The sequence below is a fragment of the Paroedura picta genome, chromosome 5 (genome assembly GCF_049243985.1).
Source record: "Paroedura picta isolate Pp20150507F chromosome 5, Ppicta_v3.0, whole genome shotgun sequence".
Lineage (NCBI taxonomy): Eukaryota > Metazoa > Chordata > Lepidosauria > Squamata > Gekkonidae > Paroedura > Paroedura picta.
In genome coordinates this window covers 10630441-10651499 of record NC_135373.1, presented here as the reverse complement: position 1 = coordinate 10651499, position 21059 = coordinate 10630441, and the positions used below count along the sequence as shown (strand labels likewise).

Here is a 21059-nt window from a genome sequence, read left to right as displayed (position 1 = left end):
ATCAACTTCAGATAGGCACCTCCAATAATGCCAAAGAAAATGGCACATGCAGAATGTACATAGAGCAGAGATCTCCACTTGTAGTCGTGTTTTACACAAGGGGAGCTTTGACTTTTGAAAGTGCATACCTTAAAACTCTTGTTGCACTCTAAGGTGCTAGTGGAGTCAAATCTAAGGTGTAATTTTGGGAGGTCTCCAGGTCTCATCTGGAGGTTGGCAACCACAGTGGAGAGCTCAAAACAGGCACTCGACGATGGGGATGAATAGATTGGCGAATGTACTGGGAGAGAGAAAGGAATATGTCTGTCAGGTTTCGTCAGGGGCATTGAAGACATCCATCTTTGCAACAACACTGCCGGGTAGCCTAGGATGAAACATGTGACTGGGCCAGGCTCATTCAGCACGGGGGGGGGGGGGGGGCGCATCTGAACTCAACTCAACTCCTGGCCTGGTATTGCCATCACTGGAGAGGATAGTCTCTCGGTAACTTTGGCCCTCTAGTGGCACCATCTTATCACTACATCCTCTTCTAATACGGATCTAATGCTTCCAAAAAATTTCCAAATCTTTTTGGGGTTAAAAGGGCATCACAGTCTTCAAATGCTAACCTGTTGGTGGTTCCTGGCCTGAGTGAAGGGCGACTGGCCTCAACCACAGCCATGGCTTTTTTGGCCCTGGCTCCAACCTGGTGGAATCAGTTGCCAGTTGAGACCAGAGCTCTGACAGAACTATTCAAGTTCCAACCTGGTGGAAAATTGCTGGCTGAGACCCGAGCTCTGACGGAACTATTCAAGTTCCATCCTGGTGGAATCAATTGCCAGCCAAGACCTGGACCCTGATGGAACTCTTTATGTTCCAACCTGGTGGAATCAGTTGCCAACTGAGACCCAGACTCTGATGGAACTATTCAAGTTCTGCAGGGCCTGCAAAATAGCACTCATCCATCAGGCATATGGTTGAGGCTGGGAAAAGCAAATGAAATGACATGGGCCTCACTCTTTCCCTCTCCAGAACATAATCCCACCACTATTCAGAACAATGTTTGAGTCCAGTGGCCCCTTGAGGACCAACCAAGTTTTATTCAAGATAGCGTCCGTGTGCAAACACACGACCTTGGATCAAACCGGGTTAGTTGGTCTTCGAGGTGCCCCTAGACTCAAACTTCGTTCCACTGCTTCAGACCAACATGGCGACCCGCCTGAATCTGCCTTACCTTCCGATTGTGCATTTCTGTTGTTTTTATTCTTGCCACCTGCGATGCTTGAAGATGACCTAAGAAGGGGAAGTCATCTCTTTGTGATGACACATCACCAATGCGTCATAGGTGACAAAAGCTCATCTGGGAAAGCAGTCGCATTGTTGGGAAATGCAGGAAGCGTTCGAACGAAGAGAGAGGATGTGCTATGCAAACCGTTGAGACCACAGGAGCGTTTATCCACTTATTCATTTATTGAAATGACTGTTGCCTCTTTTCACACCCAAAAGGCTTCCAAGGTGGCGTAATACACACGCACGCGCTCCCAATCACTAAAATAAATCTATTCCCCCCCCCCATCCATGACACCAGCAAGTAGCAGGAAGCACATTAAAACTATAGTCATTTAAAACAAAACACCATGCAGCAGATAAAGCGAGGGCGGTAGCCTCTAATAGACACTTTCGTAGCCAATAAAAGCAATAGGTATACTGAGCAAAACACCCACTTAACACACACGAAGCTGCCTTCTACAGTGTGAGGTCACTGGTCCATCAAGGTCAGTCTTGTCTACTCTGACCATCACCTGCTCTCTGGGATCTCAGGCTGTGATCTTTGATATCACTTCTTACCCGGTCCTTTTTAACTGGACATCCCAGAGATTGAACCTGAGACCTGGAAATTTGAGGTTCTCCCACTGAGCCACAAAGGCTCAGTGCCTGGATAAGAGAACTAGGTGGGGCCGTGGCTCTGCGGTGGTTGAGCCTCTGGTTTGCATGCAGGAAGATCCAGGCTCAATCATTGGCATCTCCAGTTAAAAGAACAGGCTCACCTGCGTTCGTACAGGCACTGACTCCATGGGCACGTGTCAAAATTTCTTGGCAGCCCGAAAGAAGGGGACTGTCACCTGATAAATGGACTTTCCCCATCTGATCCATTTTGATTGATTTTGTCACTGTAAAAAAAACTGTTCTTATGTTTTGTTTATTTTACTGGCTTCGTTGTGTGTTTTGCATTCTATCCGTAGACGTGGGCCAAAATTTAGACCTCCGAGGATGACCCAGTGTGGGTCAAAACACATCAACTCTAAGATCGAAGATTGTATGGGGCATATAATAATCTGTCAATAATGGCCTATGGGTTTTGTGTATGTTTTTAATCTCAATATTTGTTTTTTAAAAAGCTGTGCGCAATAAAAGCTTTGGGATTTTCTCCAGAATTTCTGGTTCGGATGGCCTATGACCAAGCTAAAGAGGTTATCAAACAGCGAGTAGTGGATATAGAACGCCAACATGGTCTAGCAAATACCTCTGCCTTCATTGTTAGTGCAAAGGAGAGACAGAATCTGTCCAGTGGCTTAATTAAGTATAAGAAGATAAAAAGTCTCTTATCTCATTTATTTAGACTTTGACTCTGCCAAAACTGTCTCTAGATTCATTTGTTTCCTGTTTTCAGTCTGGCTTTCGTCAGTGGCAATGAGTCCGTCCTTGTTAATGTTTGAATATAATGAGGCAAATGCTCTTGTATAATGGAGAGTCAAGGCTGTGAGCTCTTGGTCTCCAAATGCCCTTCCCTCAGTTGTACTTGTAGGGCGATACAAGAAAATTCCCTATGGCTCTGGCCAGATAGAAACATTGGACCATATCCTTTTACATTGTCAGTTTTATAATGACATTCATTCCATATTTATCACACCATGGTTACAAAGAGTCCCAGGGCCTTCAGGACAATCCTATATCTCCCTGCTGCTCATAGACACAAATTGTTCCATAACATATAGTGTTGCCAGGTTTTGTGCTGCAGCCATGAAAAGGCGGCGGAAGTTGACTAAAACTTAGCTGACCCTGAGAGCAATTAGAACAATTACCTATATTTCCATTTAGTTTTAATTTATGTTTTAGCAGACACATAGTCTAAGTGTTTAACATAATGCTATTTTATGAGTAAAACCATGTTTTAGCCAGATTATCTGTATAATTGTGAAATTGCTTTGATTTTGCTGGTCTATGACCGTAATAAAGATATGTATGTATGTATAAATGCTTACATAATTTTATAACCTATTGTCTAAATCGCACAGACATCCAACCTTTCAGGTCATTGCTAATTCCAGTTACATTTTTTGTTTTCTGTTTCATCTCCACTTAAAAAGCCTGAGCAGGAGGGGTTACGAAAGGCCTCTATCTAAAGCTCTGGAGATCTATTTCTGATGGGACCAAAAAAGAGTTGCCTGGTCCCTCAGATCTACTGGCAGAAATTAACGCAGTGGGTCTACATGACCCGGAAGTAGGGTAGGCACATAGGGGACATGGGAGGGGAGCATGATATTCTAGCTTTTGGTCAAAAACTCTATGGTAGAATCAGCCTTTACCATAGAATTTTGCCCCTAAACCAGAGCGTCAAACCCTCCCTCCCCCCACATCCCCAATTTGCCTCTGTCACTTCTGGATCATGTAGGCATATAGCATTAATTTCTGGTATTCTTTCTTTTTTTGGGGGAGGGGGTTAATTGAGGGGGAGAACTTGGGCTGAAAGTGGGGGATACCTGTCCTGACTAGGGGGTCTAGCATCCCTAGACAAGACTAACCTGGCTAGACCAGCAATTTAAGTCCGAATAAGGCAGATTCTTGTGTTAAAATTGTTTTCACTTAGTACCTATTAGCAGTTGGGCAGGGGTAGGGTGATACAGTCGCAGAAGGTGGAATGAAGAGGTTTATAGGGTAGAACAAGTGACTATGGTGGTAAGAACACCACGCCTGGTTCCAGGTCAGGCTTCAAGGCTGTCCTGGGCCCATCACATACAAGCCCTCTAATGAATTTATAGCATACTAGAAGGACGAAAAAGGAAAGCCAAGTTAAAAGGCAGCTGTTGCTGTAGCCCTGAGCAGAGAAGGAACTTTATTATTAAACTCTGGAGCTCTGGAGTGAAACTTCTTCTGTTATACAAAACAGGATGCACAGAAACAAGCCACAGAAAAAGACACCATCTGTGTATTATTGCCTATATACAATAATAGGAAAGTGTCTTGAAGAAAAGTTCTTCATACTGTTGTCAGCTTAGATGTTCTTTCTTCCAATAGCTACAGTTGGAGACTATAACTGAAGTCAAGAATATTAAAACTGAAGCTGTTGGAATAACATCTGGAGGGCCACAGTTTGCCCACCCCTGGTCTAAGCTGACAACTGTAAGAAGAACTTTTCTTCAAGACACTTTCATATGTCTAGCTTCTTCTGCTTTTCTGCTCTGTGGCATACTCCCAAACACTCAAGGTGCCCCCAAACCGCATTATGGATCACCATATCCTGAGGATCGCACTGCCCAGGGCTACCAGCCAGAGGTAAGGTGGAAGGCCGGGATGTGGGGGACTCTGATTCGCTGCTCGTGGATTTAGTGTGTTATTGGTGCTGGTTGATGTTTGGTTATCATCCTCATATTCCTCATAATCATACAATGGATTCTTGAGGGTGGTTGTGTGGGTGTCATCCTGTTCATGGGCAGGTGTGACGGTAACCTCTTCAGACGCTGTAAGAGTGTCTTGTATGTCATTGGCAATATTGTGTTGGGAGGAATTGGTAGGTTGAGGTCTGGATGAGCGCAGGGAGGGCGCGATTGTGCTGTTCGGCAGTCTTGAAGAGGAATTCATTTTGCTAATCTCCTGAGGGACAACCATCTTCCCATTGCAAAAGTCGCCGTGGCAACAGGAGCCCCACAGCTTCAACTCAATGGGGCCAAAGGACTGGCTCTCAGGGTCATTACAGGTTGGGTCTTGGCAGGTTTTGATGAGAAAATCCACTGCAAGATGTCCTAAGGGGAGTCAAAAGTCAGTCAGGTTGAGCATTGAGGCAGGCTCAATTTCCCCAGAATGCAATGCAATATGAGAAGGAATAACACTACGGAGGTGGCAGACCACAAAGAGTGTGGGAGGGGAGAAGTAAGGCATTCTGGGTGATGCAGGCCCTGATGTCACATGACAGAGGGAAAGGCAATTTATAGCAGTGGTCCCCAACCCCCGGTCTGGGGACCGGTACCGGTCTGTGGATCAGTCAGTACCGGGCCGCGGCTCCTCCTCATCCTCTTCTCCAGCTGCTGCCTCGGGGGGCTGCCCTGCCGCCGGCTCACCTTTGGTGCTCTTCAGCAGCCACCATGGCTCGGGCTTCCCCTCGGCGTGACACTGCGCAGCTGCTGCTGACAGTGCCCCCCAGCGGAAGGTGGGAAGCCAGGGGCGCCGGCGGGAAAGCAAGTGGAGCAGGGGCTCAGGCGGCAGCGACGTCCCTCAGAAAAAGACTACCTCCCCGGGCCTTAGTAAAATTGTCAAGCGTTGACCGGCCCCCAGTGATAAAAAGGTTGGGGATCACTGATTTATAGCATCAATGAGGCAAAACCAATACATGTAGTAAGGCTTCCAACCTCCCAAGTGGGCTTGCAGTTCTCCCAGAATTATAGATGGCAGTGACTAGTTCTCCAGGAGAAAATGGCTGGTTTGGAGGGTGGGTAATCTGTAGGGGGGGCCTGGAGTTCTCCCATAATTATAACTGATCTCCAGGTAGCAGGGATCAGTTCCCCTGGAGGAGGGTGGCATCATATCTAGGGTTGCCAGACTCTCTCCTCCTTGGTTGAGGTGGGGGCCTCTGCTTTTGGGTTGCATCTCTGCCCCAGTTAACCCTCCCCCAGGAAAGAATGCTGGGAATTAATGGGAAGTGACACAGGCCCACTGGAGGCCTAGATGATGCTCTAGTTTTTGGGCAAAACTCTATGGTAGAAGCTAGTTCAACCATAGAGTTTTTGCTCAAAAAAACAGAGTGTCACTGCTCCAGACATCCCCAGTATGGATGTCATGTAGGCATGTCACATTAATTTCTGGCGTTCCTTCCCATTCCCAGTATGTGCATCCCCATGCCCTGGCGACAGATCCAATCACTTCCTTCCTCTCCTGAAACTCTGTGTTACCCAGCATCCACCCTGAAATCTCCAATAATTTCCCAGGTTGGAGCTGACAACTCTAGCAGCCCACCCCAAACGCCGTCCTCCCTTGGTACTGCCTTGCCCCCTCTCCAATGCAAATGCATTGAGATCCACAACAGTCTCAGGACCGAGAAACATTTTAGTGGGATAAAAGGCTAGCTGGAGTTTGGAATCAGACCTCACCTACTGTGATGGTGCCGTTGCCATGGTAGCACTGGGAATGTTCCCTTTCACACATCACTGTGTCACGGATGTCTTCGTTGGGGTCCAGTACGAAGCCAGAATAGCACCGGTTGGAGCTGCTTGCTTCAGATGCTAGGAGATATATATTTAAAAATAAATATTACTCGCTTTGCAAACTACTGGGGCTGGATCCAGAATCCGTTTCCCTCCCCTCACACTTTGAAGCTCTCCTCTATTTTGAACTGCTGTGTGGCAGGCAGGAATTCAACAGGGACCGCAATGTTTCCTCTTCCATTCCAGGAAGTGCTGCCCCTGCCCGATTTCTGTTTGGCATGCAGCTCTTAAAGGGCCGCAAAAAAGAAACGGGCCAGAGGCCTGTTGGTTTAATTTAATTTATGAAAATATTTCATTGAAAGGCACAGAGCCCAAATCTTCCCTTGCTATCACCCTCCCAGGCAATGGGTATTCAGAGGTACACTGCTTCTGCACTTGGAGGTTCCACATGGCCATTGTGACTTGTGGTGGGAACTGTGGTCAGATTGCAGCCCACTCAGGGCAACTCCAGAGGGTTTTCAAGCCAAGCAATGAACAGAGGCAGTTTGCCATTGCCTGCCTCTGCCACGAATCTGCCTAATCTCCTTTTAAAGCCATTCAGACTTATCAGCTGTCAGTATATCCTGTGGTGGTGAGTTCCACACATTAATTAGGCACCCTGGAAAGAAGCACTTTGTCAATTAACTTTGATGGACATCCTTGAATTTTGGAGTTATGGAAAAGCAGGGGGGGGGAGTTTCTTGTTGTCTATTCTGCTGCAAGGGGAAAATAATATATTTCGGACTTCCCTTCTTTGGTGACCGTCTTACCTTTCTCCTGTTCAGGCATCTTGAAGTCATTGGCGTCCATCGGCTCCCCGTTGCAAAGGTCAGTGTGACAGTAGCGCACACTGGAATGAAGAACGAGGTGCTGGCCGCCAGAGGCGGAGGGCCCTGCTTCGTCTTTAAGGTCCTCACTGGCGCAGCCTCTATGAATAACGAGCATGGCCGTTTTTTCTAAAGCAGAGGAAAACATATAAGGAGAAATACATATAAGGAACATGCAAATGAAATTATAAATGGGAAGAACTGGAAAGCAGGAACCCAGGGTTCCAAAGACCGCCCGTTTGTTGTCAGCGTTTAAATATGCAAATTGGGTGTGGCGCCAAGCGGCTTAAAGGAATAAAATAGCTGTGTTGAGAAACGAACTTTGTTTCGAAAGAAGAGAGAGACCCGAGTCTAACAAAAACAAACAAACAAACCATCTTGCTCAGGTCTCACGAACTGAGGGCCATGGCTTGGTGGACTGAATCTGCACGGAGCTTTTATTCCAATGCCAGGTTGTTTCAGTTCCTGCCATCTCCACTGACTGCAATTTCCATTTTGATTTTGTCCAATTTAAATTTTCCCTCTGCAACAAGCATGAATGATCCGGAGTGACCCTACCTTTATTCTGTAATATCCTAGAGTGGATATAACTGTCAATATTTGAAGAATCGGATTGAGAAAGCATGAAAAAGCATGAGGAGCTCTGCCTGTTTCTAATTTGGGGCTGAACATGGTAGAGAAGCCCTGATTGGCCAGGACATCAGTTCCTGGTTTCCAGGCTTAAAGGGGAAGCCCTAACTTTTCTCAGCAGAAGCTCCAGAAGCCTAAACTTCTCTCAGTAGAGATTTGCCTCTTGTTTTTTTTCTCCCTCCTCTGCTGTCTCCAATCCTCTCCTCCATCCTCATTCAAGAAAAGAAAGAAAGAAGCTCCTGCTGTGCTTGGCTCCCCCCATCCCCTTCTGGGTTTTCCTAACCACTTGCAGAACACTTTTCTGTTTCAATGGGGAGTGGGGGGGGGGGGAGGAAGACCCGATTTCAAATCCATCTTGATACAGCAGGATCCATAACAGAATAAACAAAGTAAGTGCAGATTCAGCCCCAGGAAGAGAAGTTGGTTTTTATACCCCACTTTTCACTACCAAAAAGAGTCTCAAAGCAGCTTACAAAAACCTTTCCCTTCCTCTCCCTGCAACAGCCAGGGTTCTTACAAGGAACACCCTGGAGGGCCCACATCCTGCCCGCACTGGCAATCAGTGAACTATTGGATCAGCCGAGGGACTGCCTCTCCACCTATGCCCCCCAAAGAGCACAACGCTCTGCAGGCACCAACATGCTGGCGATCCCTGGCCCCAGGGAGGCTCTTCTGGCCTCAACCAAGGCCAGGACTTTCTGTATCCTGACCCCCCCCCCCTGGAGGAATGAGCTCCCCAAAGAGATCAGGGCCCTGCTGGAACTAAAACAGTTCTGCAGGGCTTGCAAAACAGAACTCTTCCACCAGGCTTCCGGCCGAGACTAATGAAGCAATTCCGCCAATCAGAGCCCAGAGGCTCCTTTCACCACCAAATACATCTCGCAGGCAGGAGTACCAAACCACAGTGCTGCACTAACATCGGATCACTAGCTGTAAAGGCAGTGTTAAGCATTCTATTGTTATGAGCTCTACTGTTGGAAATATTATATGTTCTCAATTATTGACTAGCCTGCCAATGAATAAGTGATACATCCGTTTTGGCATAAACATGGCCACAGCCTTTATTGCAAACCCCACCAGAGGGTTGGCTCGGCACAGGAAAGGAGCCTGAACCCCACAACTGTCCGGCTGCTTAAATCCCAGGGCCCATGGTGCCTGGAACCTGCTTCAGTCCCAGCTGGGAGAACGGTCCCTTTTGTGACATGGAATCCCTACGAGGGAGGTGACTGATTGGGGTCCAACAGGCATCCACCTCCGTTTGGTTTCCCCGGCTGCCTGCCTACAGGCCCCTGGCCTCCCAGCCAAGTAGGCTGCACCCATATGTAAGCTGGTTTCTTTAAGGAGACCTCTGACCTCAGGGAGTCCAGTACGCAGACCGGACTCCCTGCCAACAGGCTCCACCGTGCTGAATCTGCAGCTGCGACAAAATTGAGGTGAAAATCCAAAAACTGTAACATGACATAATAACCAATAACAAGGGCAGGAGGGAGGGAAGCTGTTTCGGCTGTGGATGGCGCGGAGAGGAAAGGTGACTGTAAGCTGCTTTGAGACTCCTTCAGGTAGAGAAAAATGGCATATAAGAACCAGCTCTTCTTCTTCCGTGATATCAGGGCTCTCTCAGCCCCACCTTCCTCACAGGGTGTTTGTTGTTGGGAGAGGAAAGGGAAGGCGACTGTAAGCCGCTTTGAGCCTCCTTCGGGTATAGAAAAGTGGCATATAAGAAACAACTTTTCTTCTTCTTCAGTAATCTCAGGGCTCCCTCAGCCTCACCTCCCTTACAGGGTGTCTGTTGTGGGGAGAGGAAAGGGAAGGCGAGTGGAAGCCGCTTTGAGACTCCTTCTGGTAGCGAAAAGTGGCATTTAAGAACCAACTCTTCTTCAAATACTAACCTTCTGAGAGCTGATGAAATCAGAGGGCTCTGTCTTACTAGGAACAGATATTTCCAAAGGGTTCTTTTTTTTTTTTTTTACTCCTAATGTCCCCTCCAGATGGCCTGTAGGATCACAGAGAATTTCCCTCCCAACAGGTTCTTGCACCCTCTGATTTGACTGTTACGTATTTGGAAGCTTTCCCAGGGTTAGGGTTGTGCTCACCTGCATTGAGCATCAGATGTGCCTCTGCACAAGCATTTTGGCTTGCGGAGCAGACGCTGACGACGGTGGGTGCCATGGAGAACTCACTGCTGATCTGGTCTCTGGAAACAGGTTGGATGGAGGTATAGGTATGGCACCTCAAGGCAAAAGCCCCTGAAGTAGAGACCAAACACGGAGGATAAACATTGCAAGCTGATGTCAGAAGGCACTGTGCTGTTCCTGGGCTAATACAGACAAACTTAAAATCTCCAAAATACCATTTTGGGGTCTGACCTATATTTATCTCTAATTATTATTTACTAGTAATAATAATCTTTATTTTTATATCCCGCCCTTCCTAACAGCTCAGGGCAGGTAACAGCTTGGGATAAAACACAGAGATTGTTTAAAGGCCAGAATACACATTAAAACCTCCAGACCTTAAAACAGCCCCATTCAGCGGAATTTGAGGGCAGGATTGCGGGTCTTTCTCGGGGAGGCAGGTCTTCCCTTTATTCCCAGCAGAGGCCTCCATTTTTTGTTGTTGTGTCTGACCTCAACTATTGATCTGGCAGAACAGCCCTGTCTTGCAGGCCCTGTGGAACTGGTAAAAGTCCTGCAGGGCCATGATCTCTTTCAGCAGAGCGTTCTACCAGGCCGAAGCCAACACTGAAAAGGCCCTGGTCCTAGCTGAGGCCAAACTCAGCTCTTTTGGGCGGGGGATCTTAAGCAGTATAGTAATAAACCAAAATCCTCTGAATGATACTACACAGCTTTCGTTTGGGGATATTGATTGGATCAGCATGCTCACCTGTTGTAATTGCAATTTACAAGTAATTTGGTGAATTCAGCCTTGAAGGGCTGTTGTTACGAGGTTTAAGCAGCTGGGATGTACCTGAATGCTCAATAGTGTACCAAGTGGTCACAAGTGACATTGCAATGGAAAAACCTGGGGATTTCTGTGCTTAAAGTTGGCTCCTGCCCACTTTCTCCTTCAGGAAGCAGAAGATAAGTGTACATGTGTTCTGAAGCAAGCAAGGAGCAAACTCTATGCTCTCCATCTGTAGATGTGTGGCATGTAGTCTGCTTGCACCAGCCACAGGGGCTTGCAATGTGTTTTCTTTGTAATTAGCTTTTAAACTTTTGTACTCGGCTTCAGTAAGAAGCTGATGAACATGATAGATTTCTGTAAATAATCTTTCCAATAAAGATTATCTGTCTAAAGCCATATTGGAAGCGTGGTATAGAAATTTAATAATAATAATAATAATAATAATAATAATAATAATAATAATAATCCTCAAAGTGCTGAGGATATGGATCTGTGCCTCATCTACGAAGGTAACTAGCAACTGCATACTTTCCAAACACTTATTCTGCAGCTCTAATTTTCCAGAGGAACCTAGGACCAAGTCTAGCTCAAAAGTCCTGATACCACCTATTCCTAAAAAAATTATAAATTGATGACTTCCAGGAATTATAACTGATCCACTGGTTCAAATAATCCCATGCACGTAAAACAGCCCAGAAGGAAAAATTTAAAAACCCTCCAGACATTTGTCTTGTTTTTAACTGCCATTTGTTTCCAGCAAGCAGTGCCCTAAGAATAATTGTCTAGCATCAAGTTGCACACCATATAGGGTAACCCTAGCTAGGCCTAAGGGGCTTTCAAGGCAAGAGATATTCAGGGGTAGCTTGCTGTTGCCTGCCTCTGAGTAGCAAGCAATGGCGGCCTCCCATCCAAGTGACCCTGCTTAGCCAACATTGGGCTATTTATGTTGTTTAGCATTGTTTTTCAAATGACCTTTCCTGATAAGCAAAAGAAAGGGAGAGACCCTTCTTAGGTACCAGCCAATCTATGCTTTGTGTGTTCGCACACTAGATTTCCCTATTAAAAATAATCCTTTGTACACGTCTGCTGCTCTTAGTTATTTTTAGTTAATGGGCTAAATGGAGCATCAACACCCCTCAGGATTGCCAGGTCCCCATAGGGATACCAGACTCCAGGTGGGACGTGGGGTTCCCCCAGAATTACATCTCATCTCCAGACTACAGAGGTCAGTTTCCCTGAGAAAATGGCTGCTTTTGAAAAGTGGGCTGTATGGCACAGGACCCCGCCGAGGTCCCTGTCCTCCCCAGGTTCTTGTTGTTTGGTGCGAAGTAGTGTCCGACCCATCACGACCCCATGGACAATGATCCCCCAGGCCTTCCTGTCCTCTACCATTCCCCGGAGTCCATTTAAGTTCGCACCTACTGCTTCAGTGACTCCATCCAGCCACCTCATTCTCTGTCATCCCCTTCTTCCTTTGCCCTCGATCGCTCCCAGCATTAGGCTCTTCTCCAGGGAGTCCTTCCTTCTCATGAGGTGGCCAGAGTATTTTGAGTTTCATCTTCAGGATCTGGCCTTCGAAGGAGCAGTCAGGGCTGATCTCCTCTAGGTCTGATCCCAGGTTCTACCACCCCCCAGGTTCTACCACCCAAATCTCCAGGGGTTCTCCAGCCTGGAGCTGGCTACTTAGATGTCCAGCAACTTTTAAAAAGCGAAACTTGGTACCTGAGATAAGAAGAGTCAAGTGTAGGAATGCCAATGGTGCAGCTGTGCCGATCCTCCTCCAATTCTGCCGGGAACCGTCCATAGTTCTAGATCCTTCCACAAGACAATGAGAAATGTCTAACTGGCAGCAGAAGGGAAAGATACGTCTGTGGCTGGAGGCACATGTGCCAATCTTTGTCACTCTGTGTGTATGTGTGTGCACTTGTGAAGATTGGGCAAAGACTGACTTCCTGACTCAGGGAAGAAAAGTAAGTGTAAACACACCGGGGGGGGGGGGAAGTTGCCTTGAGTTTTTGCTGCAACTTGGCTACTTAAATGCACCAGTTTTTGTCCTCCCCCTTCTTTGTAGGCCATTGTTTCCCCATTCCTCCCCCCCCCCCCGGTTTTCCCTATGTTGTCTGAAAATAACGCAGGAAAAAGCTGAGGAGAACAATGACCAGCAAACAATAATTTATATAAGGGAAGGGGGAAATGATGCCGTTAAATAGCCAAACTGTCACCAAAAAAAATTCTACTCACAGTCTGACTCTCAGAGGGTATGTGAAACACATACCTGCTCAGGGCTACTTGATCAGGGCCCCCTCCCTCCCCTGCAAGCACACATACACATAAACACACATACAGACTTCCTTCTCTCTCTCCCCCCCCCCCTTACCTGTTGGTTTCCCAACCTCATCCTTGGTTTCTCCCTCCCTCCTTCACAATCACATAGAGACTCCCTTTCCTCACCCGCCCATTTCCCCCTTATCTGTTGGGTTTCCCAACCTTTCCCTTCCCTTCTCTCCCACCCAAGCAAACACACACACAGATTCCCTTCCCTTCCCTTCCCCCTCCCCCTTCCCATTTACCTTTTTACCTTTGAGCCACCTCTGCTACTTCCTCACCCCCCTGCTGGTGTCACAGGTGCTGGCTGGGCCCCTGGGGGTGCCGCGGCCTCTACATTGGCCTTGGAGGTAGCATAGCCTCTTGCTCACCCCCCCCCCCGCTGGCATTGAAGGTGCTGGCTGGGCCCCTTGGGGGTCTCTGAGGCCTCTGCCTCCTCAGCTCCCTTGGCTTCTTTTGCCTCTTTTGGCACACTTCCTGGGGTGGGTCTAAAGATGTCACTTCTGTATTTATATCTATTTCAGGAGGCGCACCAGAAGATGTGTCCCACACCAAAACTTGGCACGGAAAAGATAAGGGTGAAGCAAATGCTAACAGACTGGGTGTCATTTAGGCATTTCCTTCTGCCTAAATGACAGATTCAAGTCTTGATAAAATGCACATTGAGTGCATGAATTCGGGTCCCATCACTACCCCCAAGTTGTGATGGAATAGGCCTGCTGGAGGAGATGGTGAGACTTTGACTGTTGGTTGATGGCAGATGGAATGTCATGGGTGAGGTTCACTGAGGTTCATCTGGGATTAGGGTTGCCAGGCAACTGGCAGCAGATAGGTGGTGGCATGTACTTATCGCCAGGGGCAGGAGCAATCTATGCAATGTTAGCACTTCCAGTTGATGCCAGAAGTGACATCATTGCAGGGGGATGAAGATTGCCCCCCCCCGCCACCCATTTTGTTGGGCTGCTTTTGCAGGTATCAGCATGAGTTCCCAGGAGTTTGCTTGCCATGAGATTCAGGCGTTTTCCCTAAGGCACCACATTTACAACCTACAGAGCCACATGACTCCTGTTTGCCCTGTGCACCACCCCTAACACACACGTACAATTATATAAGAAGAAGAGCGGGGTGGATGGGGTTGTACCCCGCTTTCCACTACACAGAGAGAGGGGGGGAAGGAAGGAAGGAAGGAAGGAAGGAAGGAAGGAAGGAAGGAAGGAAGCTGTTGGAATGAGCTCCTGGAAGAGTTAAGGGCCCTGATGGAACAGGGCCGGTAAGATGGAGCTCTTCCACCATGCATTTGGTTGAGGCCAGGCTAAGAAGATCAGGTCCCTTCCTATATAGGCCCTATTTGAAGGTCATCGGGCAGGAGTTACCCCCCAAGTGGGGGTTGGGGACTGTTGATTGCTGTGGTCGAGTGTGTGAAGAAGGGAGGGGAGCATTAGACTAGTTTTATTGCCAGGACATAGGATTGTGTATTTTTCTTCTGTTTTATGTGATTTTATCATTTTACTAGGCGCCGCTTGTGGCGCAGAGTGGTAAGGCAGGAGAAATGTGCTGTCAGAAGCTGTCTGCCCATGAGGCTGGGAGTTTGATCCCAGCAGCCGGCTCAAGGTTGACTCAGCCTTCCATCCTTCCGAGGTCGGTAAAATGAGTACCCAGCTTGCTGGGGGGTAAACGGTAATGACTGGGGAAGGCACTGGCAAAACCACCCCGCATTGAGTCTGCCATGAAAACACTAGAGGGCATCACCCCAAGGGTCAGACATGACTCGGTGCTTGCACAGGGGATACCTTTACCTTTACTTTTATCATTTTACTATAAACCACCACGAGCCAGTATGGCCTGAGAGGGGCGGTCAATAAATATAATATTAAAATAAAATAAATAAATATAAATAAAGCACCTTTTTGGGTTTTTTTATCATTTCTTGCTAGCCTAAGCTCATACTGAGCTTTAGCTTTTCTAACACTCTCTCTACAAGCACTGGTTATTTGTATATATTCTTCCTTGGTTATAAGGTCCTCCTTCCATTTCCTACACGTGTCTTTTTTATTACTCACTTCTTTTGAAAGCTGTTTATGGAGCCTCCATGGTTTCTTTAGGCACCTTCCATCTCAAGGGAATTGTTTGTGATTGAGCCTTCAGTATTTCACTTTTGAGAAAACTCCCAACCTTCATGGACTTCCATCTCCTTAAATTTTTCTGACCATCGGTTTCTAGGCAACATAACTTTAAGTTTGTTAAAATGTGCTCTCCTGAAGTCCAGCCTGTATGTGTGTACTACGTACAGCTTTTCTCTTCTCCAGGATCATAAAGTTCAAAATCATATGGTCACTACCATTGAGCCCACAGCTTTTATCTCATCAACCAGTTCTTCCCAGTTGGTGAGAATCAAGTCTAAACTACCAGGCGGTCCTTCAGATATGCGAGTCTCAGACCGCGAAGGGCCTTAAAGGTCAAAGCCAGAACCTTGAACCTGATCTGGACCATAACCAGTAACCAATGCAGTTGCCTCAGCACTGGCTGGATATGGGCCCCCCAAGATGTTCCTGTGAGGACCCCAACGGTCACATTTTGAACCAGCTGTAAGTTCCGGGTCAGAGGCAAGGGCAGGCCTGCATAATTACAGAAATCAGTTTTGGAGGTGAGGATCACATGGATCACCATGGCCAGGCGTTCAGAGGACAGGCAGGGTGCTAGTAGGGTTGTGCCTCTGGTGAGTAAGAGCCTTTAATAGCACAAAAGCCCACCCAGCAGAGGGTGGAGCTGACAAAAGCATCCTGTTGGTGAAGCAGGGATTTCAGCTAGCACCCGTCATCTCTGTGTCTTCTGCATCTTTAAATTGGATGTACAATAAAAGAGTTATAAAAAGGCATGATTAAAAATATAGTTTTTGTTACGCTATTATATTTGTTCCAAAACTACTTTGACGTTTCGTTATGTTGTCATTTTTGTGAATTATACTTGAGTGTGTATTTTGTGAGTAAACTGGGATTCCCCCCTCATTTTTGTGCTTGTTTTTGGGGTACCTCCCCTATTTGTTGATTCCCACCTGGAGATTGGCTGCCCTACCAGAGGAGTGAAGAAAGGGGAGTGAAACCTCACTCCCTTTATGTTGGTCAGCTTATTCTTTATCAGTGCTGCTGCTGGGACAGAGTTTTTAAATCTCTCTTCCCCAGGCAAGGCAGCCCACCACACCCCCACTTTGGGACCGGGGAAACCCCTGCTTAGGCACATCCCCCTTGCTTTAGGGAAATCCCTAGGGGCAATCACATCTTACCTGCCCTCCTGTCCCTCAGGCGATGGCTGAGTAAAACTGGGAACCACATACCAATCCCAAGCCCCACTGAGCAAAGGCCTTATCCATTTTCCTGAAATATGGTAAGGGTGCCATATTGGGATTGGTGCTCAGAAACGTCAAAAGACCCAGGTCCCAAACCATTGTCTGAATGATCCCTGAGATAATGTCATTTTCCTGAGCCTTATAGTTTTCTCAAAGATGCTTATGATTTTATTTTTAACTAGATATTAAGCCCGCTGTACCCAAAATACAGCGGGTGCTAGCGTGGTGGGTGGATGGATGGGTACAAGGAAGGAAGAAAGGGAGAAAGAGAGACAAAGAGAAAGACAGAAAGAAAGGGAGGAAGACAGAAAGAGACAAAAGAAGAGGGAGAGAAACAGGGAGTGAGAAAGAGGCAGATAGGATAGAAGGAAGGAAGGAAGGAAGGAAGGAAGGAAGGAAGGAAGGAAGGACAAAGGGAAAGCTGGGAGGAAGGAAGGCAGGAAGGGAGTCAGGTAGGTGGCATGAAAGGGGACAGGGCAGGGGTGAGAGGAAGAGGGGGTAAGGTGCCGTGGGGGGAGTGGACAGTAGCAATGGATGAGGGAGGTGGGGGAAGGGGTGGGTGGTTGGGGGCTGGTAAGCAGCAGCGGAGGTGAGCGGGGATGGTGGGAAGATCACGTGGGGGAGGAGGGAGGGCTTGTTCGGGGCAGCGGAGGTGAGCGGCGATGTGGGGGCTCAGGAAGCCCGACGGGCCACACAGGAAGCCCGACGGGCCCGTCAGGCTTGACACCGAGGTTGGAACATCCTGCATGGCAAAGGGACAGGCCCGCTGCGGCTGCGCGGCTATCCATTTGCCGGGACGAAGCTCAGGGGGCCACCCTGACCACCACCTACCTTGCTTGGCTGCAGGATAATGGCGGCGATGGGGCAAGCTGGCCGACATGGGGGGGGGCAGGTCGGCAGGCGCTTTGCAGCTGCCGATTCATGTCAGAGGCCAAGGGGCCAATTGGCCCCTTGGCGGCAGACTGACAACTGGAGGGCTCAATCGCCAGGCGCTTTGCACTTGGTGATTGGGCCCTCCGGTTGTCAATCCAAGGGGAAGGGGCCAATGACCACCCTTCCCCATCCCGGACAGGGCCCACCTCAAGGGCCCTTACTGCTTTATTTATACCGTTCCTGCGGAGTGGTTTAAAGATGTTCCTCTCATGTTAAGGATGCCAGGTCCCCCTGGCCACTAGCCAGGGATGGAGAGGCAGGGTTGGGAAACTCCTGGAGATTTGGGGGTGGAGCCTCAGTGGGGTACAATGCCATATAATATGTCCTCCAAAGCTTCCATTTTCTCCAGGGGAACTCATCTCTGTTGCCTGGAGATGAGGTGTAGTTCCAGGGGATCCCCAGGTCTCACCTGGAGGCTGGCATCCCTATTTCCTGTGCCGCAAGAATGCAGTAGAAGATAGTTCATGTAAAGCAAGGTTGACAATATGGAACAAGCCAGTCTACCGGTTTACTTCATTTCCTCTTTGCAAAACCAGGAAATTTCCCAAGAAGTAATTGTTACAAAAAACTAGAGTGTTTTTTTTAAGGAACCATTTCTGCAACAAAAGGTTGTGAAATATTTTGGACCCCCACCCCACCCCGGATGTTTCAACATTGTGTGCCTGCGTGCCTTGTGTCAGTATAGCAATTAGAAATGGCACAACAAAATCAAAGTCCAGTATCACCTTTAAGACCGACAAAGATTTATTCCAGGCGTGAGCTTTCGAGTGCAAGCACTCTTCCTCAGACTATGATCTTCCATTATGACAGTGGGAATATAAAGCAAAAGTTAATTCTGTTAAATTAGTAAACTGTGTCACAACATCCAAATACAGCGATATGATAATTCTTTGCCAAAACAGCCAATCTGTACCCTTGAATTCAGTTGTAGTTCACAAAAACATAGGAGAAATTAAACTGTCTATGTCAGTCATCAAAGCCTCCCACCCCACCATTTGCTGCCGGCCCCATCTGTCTCCATCCAAGTGTGAAACATTCCTGCAAGTGAATTGCTACACTGGCAGCTATCTCATCCTAAGACCAGGGAGTCAAACTCCAAATTCCATTACATATCACTACCATCACCTTACAGTCACATTGTCCCAAATAAAATAAATTGTGAGGAATGTGGATACACATTAAACAAGGTTAAGCTTGCATTGTGAGATAAAAAACCAATGTCCTTGTTGAGTCCAGGGCACGTCATAGTTTTGAGTGTTGTAATAACTTGCATTTCTGCAATCTCCCTTTCTAGCCTGTTCTTGAAGTTCCTTTGTAATAAAACATGTATTGAATGTCCTGGAAGGCTGAAGTGTTCTCCTACAGGTTTTTCAGTTCTGTGGTTCTTGATGTCAGACCTGTGTCCATTAATCCTTTGGCGGAGGGTTTGACCTGTTTGCCATATGTAGAGAACAGAGGGACATTGTTGGCATTTGATGGCATATACAATGTTGGAAGATAAGCAAGTGTATAAGCCTTTGATGGTGTAGGTCAGGGGTAGTCAAACTGCGGCTCTCCAGATGTCCAAGGACTACAATTCCCAGGAGCCCCCTGCCAGCGAACACTGGCAGGGGGCTCCTGGGAATTGTAGTCCATGGACATCTGGAGGGCCGTAGTTTGACTACCCCTGGTGTAGGTGATGTTGTTAGGTCCAGTTATTGTGGCATTATAGTGTATATGGTAGCAAAGTTGGCATCTGGGTTTTTTGTAAGCTCTAATACCAGTCCATGTTCACATTAAATGCTGCATTGGAGTGGTGGGGAATAAATCGAATAATAATAATAATAATAATAATAATAATAATAATAATAATAATAATAGTTGTTGTTGTGGGTGAGGAGTTGTTTGAGATTGGAGGACTGTCTATGTAAAAGAAAAGGTCTACCCCCCCCCCCCCCCCGGTGCTTGGGAACGAAAACTGTCATTATCCAATAGAGATTGTAAGTCACTGGTGATGCGTTGTACTGTCTTGAGCTGAGAACTATATGAAACCACTAGTGTTGTTCTGTTGTTTTCTCTTTTGGGTCTGTCTTCTAACAGGTTTTCTCTTGGTATCCATCTGGCTTTGTTAGTCTGTTCCTTGACCTAACTGGCTGGGTGATTTAGTTCCAAAATGGTTTGCTGTAGATCGTTTTGGTGGGAATCTCTATCTGTGGGATTGGAGCAGATGCAGTTGTAATGTAGGGCCTGGCTGTATACAATGGATTCTTTGGTATATTTAGGATGGTAGCTGGAGGCATGCAAGTACGTTTGTTGGTCAGTAGGCTTTCGGTATAAGGTGGTCTCTAGGCATCCATTGTTTATTTTTACAGTAGTGTCCAGAAAATATATTTCTTGCGTAGATTGGTTCGTTGCCAGGTTGATAGTGGGGTGAAAGTCATTGTATGCCTGCTGGAAAATATCCAGGGCCTTTTTACCACGTGTCCAGATGATAAAAATGTCATCAATGAATCGCAGCTCTAAGAGAGGTATGAGTGGGTGAGCATTCAGGAATTCCTCCATGCATTCAGGAAGAAGGAGGGAGGTGAGGCTGAGAGAGCCCTGATATTACTGAAGAAGAGAATTGGTTCTTATATGCCGCTTTTCTCTACTCAACGGAATGTCAAAGTGGCTTACATTCGCCTTCCCTTTCCTCTCCCCACAACAGACATCCTGTGAGGGAGGTGAGGCTGAGAGAGTCCTGATATTACTGAAAAAGAGAATTGGTTCTTATATGCCATTTTTCTCTCCCAAAGGAGTCTCAAAACGCCTTAGATTCGCCTTCTCTTTCCTCTCCCCACAACAGACCCCCTGTGAGGTGGGTGAGGCTGAGAGAGCCCTGATATTACTGCTCGGTCAGAACAACTTTATCAGTGCCATGGTGAGCCCAAGGTCACCCAGCTGGCTGCATGTGGAGGAGCGTAGAATCAAACCCGGCTCACCAGATTAGCAGTCCGCACTCCTAACGAGGATTAAGCGCTTCGGCACGGTTTGGCCACCTCAGCGATCACTGAAGCCCACGGCAGCCAGTGCTATGGCATGGAGAGGATGGGCAGCGGCGGTAGCAGCAATGTGCCAACCAGCTGCCGCACCTCCTCTCGGTGCCATGGCGCTGGCCTCTTACGCGCCGCGTTGGGCTTTGGTGATCTCTGAGGCAGCCGAACCGCGCTAAAGCACTCAATCCTACTCCTAACCACTACACCAAGCTGGCTCTCCTGTGGTCAAGGCCAGGCGAACCTCTCTCAGGCCAGAGACCATTGACCTGTTGGAACCAGCAGAACCTAATGCTCTTCAGGGGATGTATTCAGAGAGGTGGTCCCCCAGGTACGCTGGGCCTAGAATGCAAATGGCCTGAAGGGTCAAAACTGGTATCTTGAACCTAATCCAGTACACTCAGAGACAATGCAGCTGCCTGAGCACAGGGAGTATATGAACCCTCCACAGTATTCCAGTGAGGCCTCTGGAGTAGGGTCAAGGGAAGGCCCACACAGAGTGAGTTACAGAAGTCTAATCTGGAGGGGATATTTGCATGGATGAATGTGGCTAAGTGATCTAGCCCAGGTATGGCACTCATAGCCTAGCCTGGTGTAGATGGTAGAATGCCTTCTGGGCTTCTTTGGTGATTTGAACCCCCTTGGAAAGGGA

The 21059-nt window shown here is 47.6% G+C and overlaps 1 protein-coding gene across 1 annotated transcript; it reads right to left on the bottom strand.

Annotated features, from left to right (window-relative positions):
* Nucleotides 1-1197: 1197 nt before the first annotated feature.
* Nucleotides 1198-13509, bottom strand: LOC143837059 (uncharacterized). The gene is made up of 6 exons (XM_077336478.1): nucleotides 13366-13509; nucleotides 12518-12610; nucleotides 9985-10137; nucleotides 7205-7390; nucleotides 6342-6473; nucleotides 1198-5000 (listed from the first exon to the last, which is right to left on the bottom strand). Exons 2-6 carry the CDS (start codon nucleotides 12597-12599, stop codon nucleotides 4489-4491), a joined length of 1065 nt encoding a protein of 354 aa, XP_077192593.1. The 5' UTR covers nucleotides 12600-12610; nucleotides 13366-13509; the 3' UTR covers nucleotides 1198-4488.
* Nucleotides 13510-21059: the final 7550 nt, after the last annotated feature.

What these genes read in the sequence shown, in the direction of transcription:
- LOC143837059 (XM_077336478.1), bottom strand. Translation starts at nt 12,599, where the DNA reads ATGGACGGTTCCCGGCAGAATTGGAGGAGGATCGGCACAGCTGCACCA. An exon ending in CTTGACTCTTCTTATCTCAG is followed by an intron (nt 10,138 to 12,517) that starts GTACCAAGTTTC and finishes TCTCTACTTCAG; the next exon opens with GGGCTTTTGCCTTGAGGTGC. An exon ending in GATGCCTGAACAGGAGAAAG is followed by an intron (nt 6,474 to 7,204) that starts GTAAGACGGTCA and finishes TATATCTCCTAG; the next exon opens with CATCTGAAGCAAGCAGCTCC.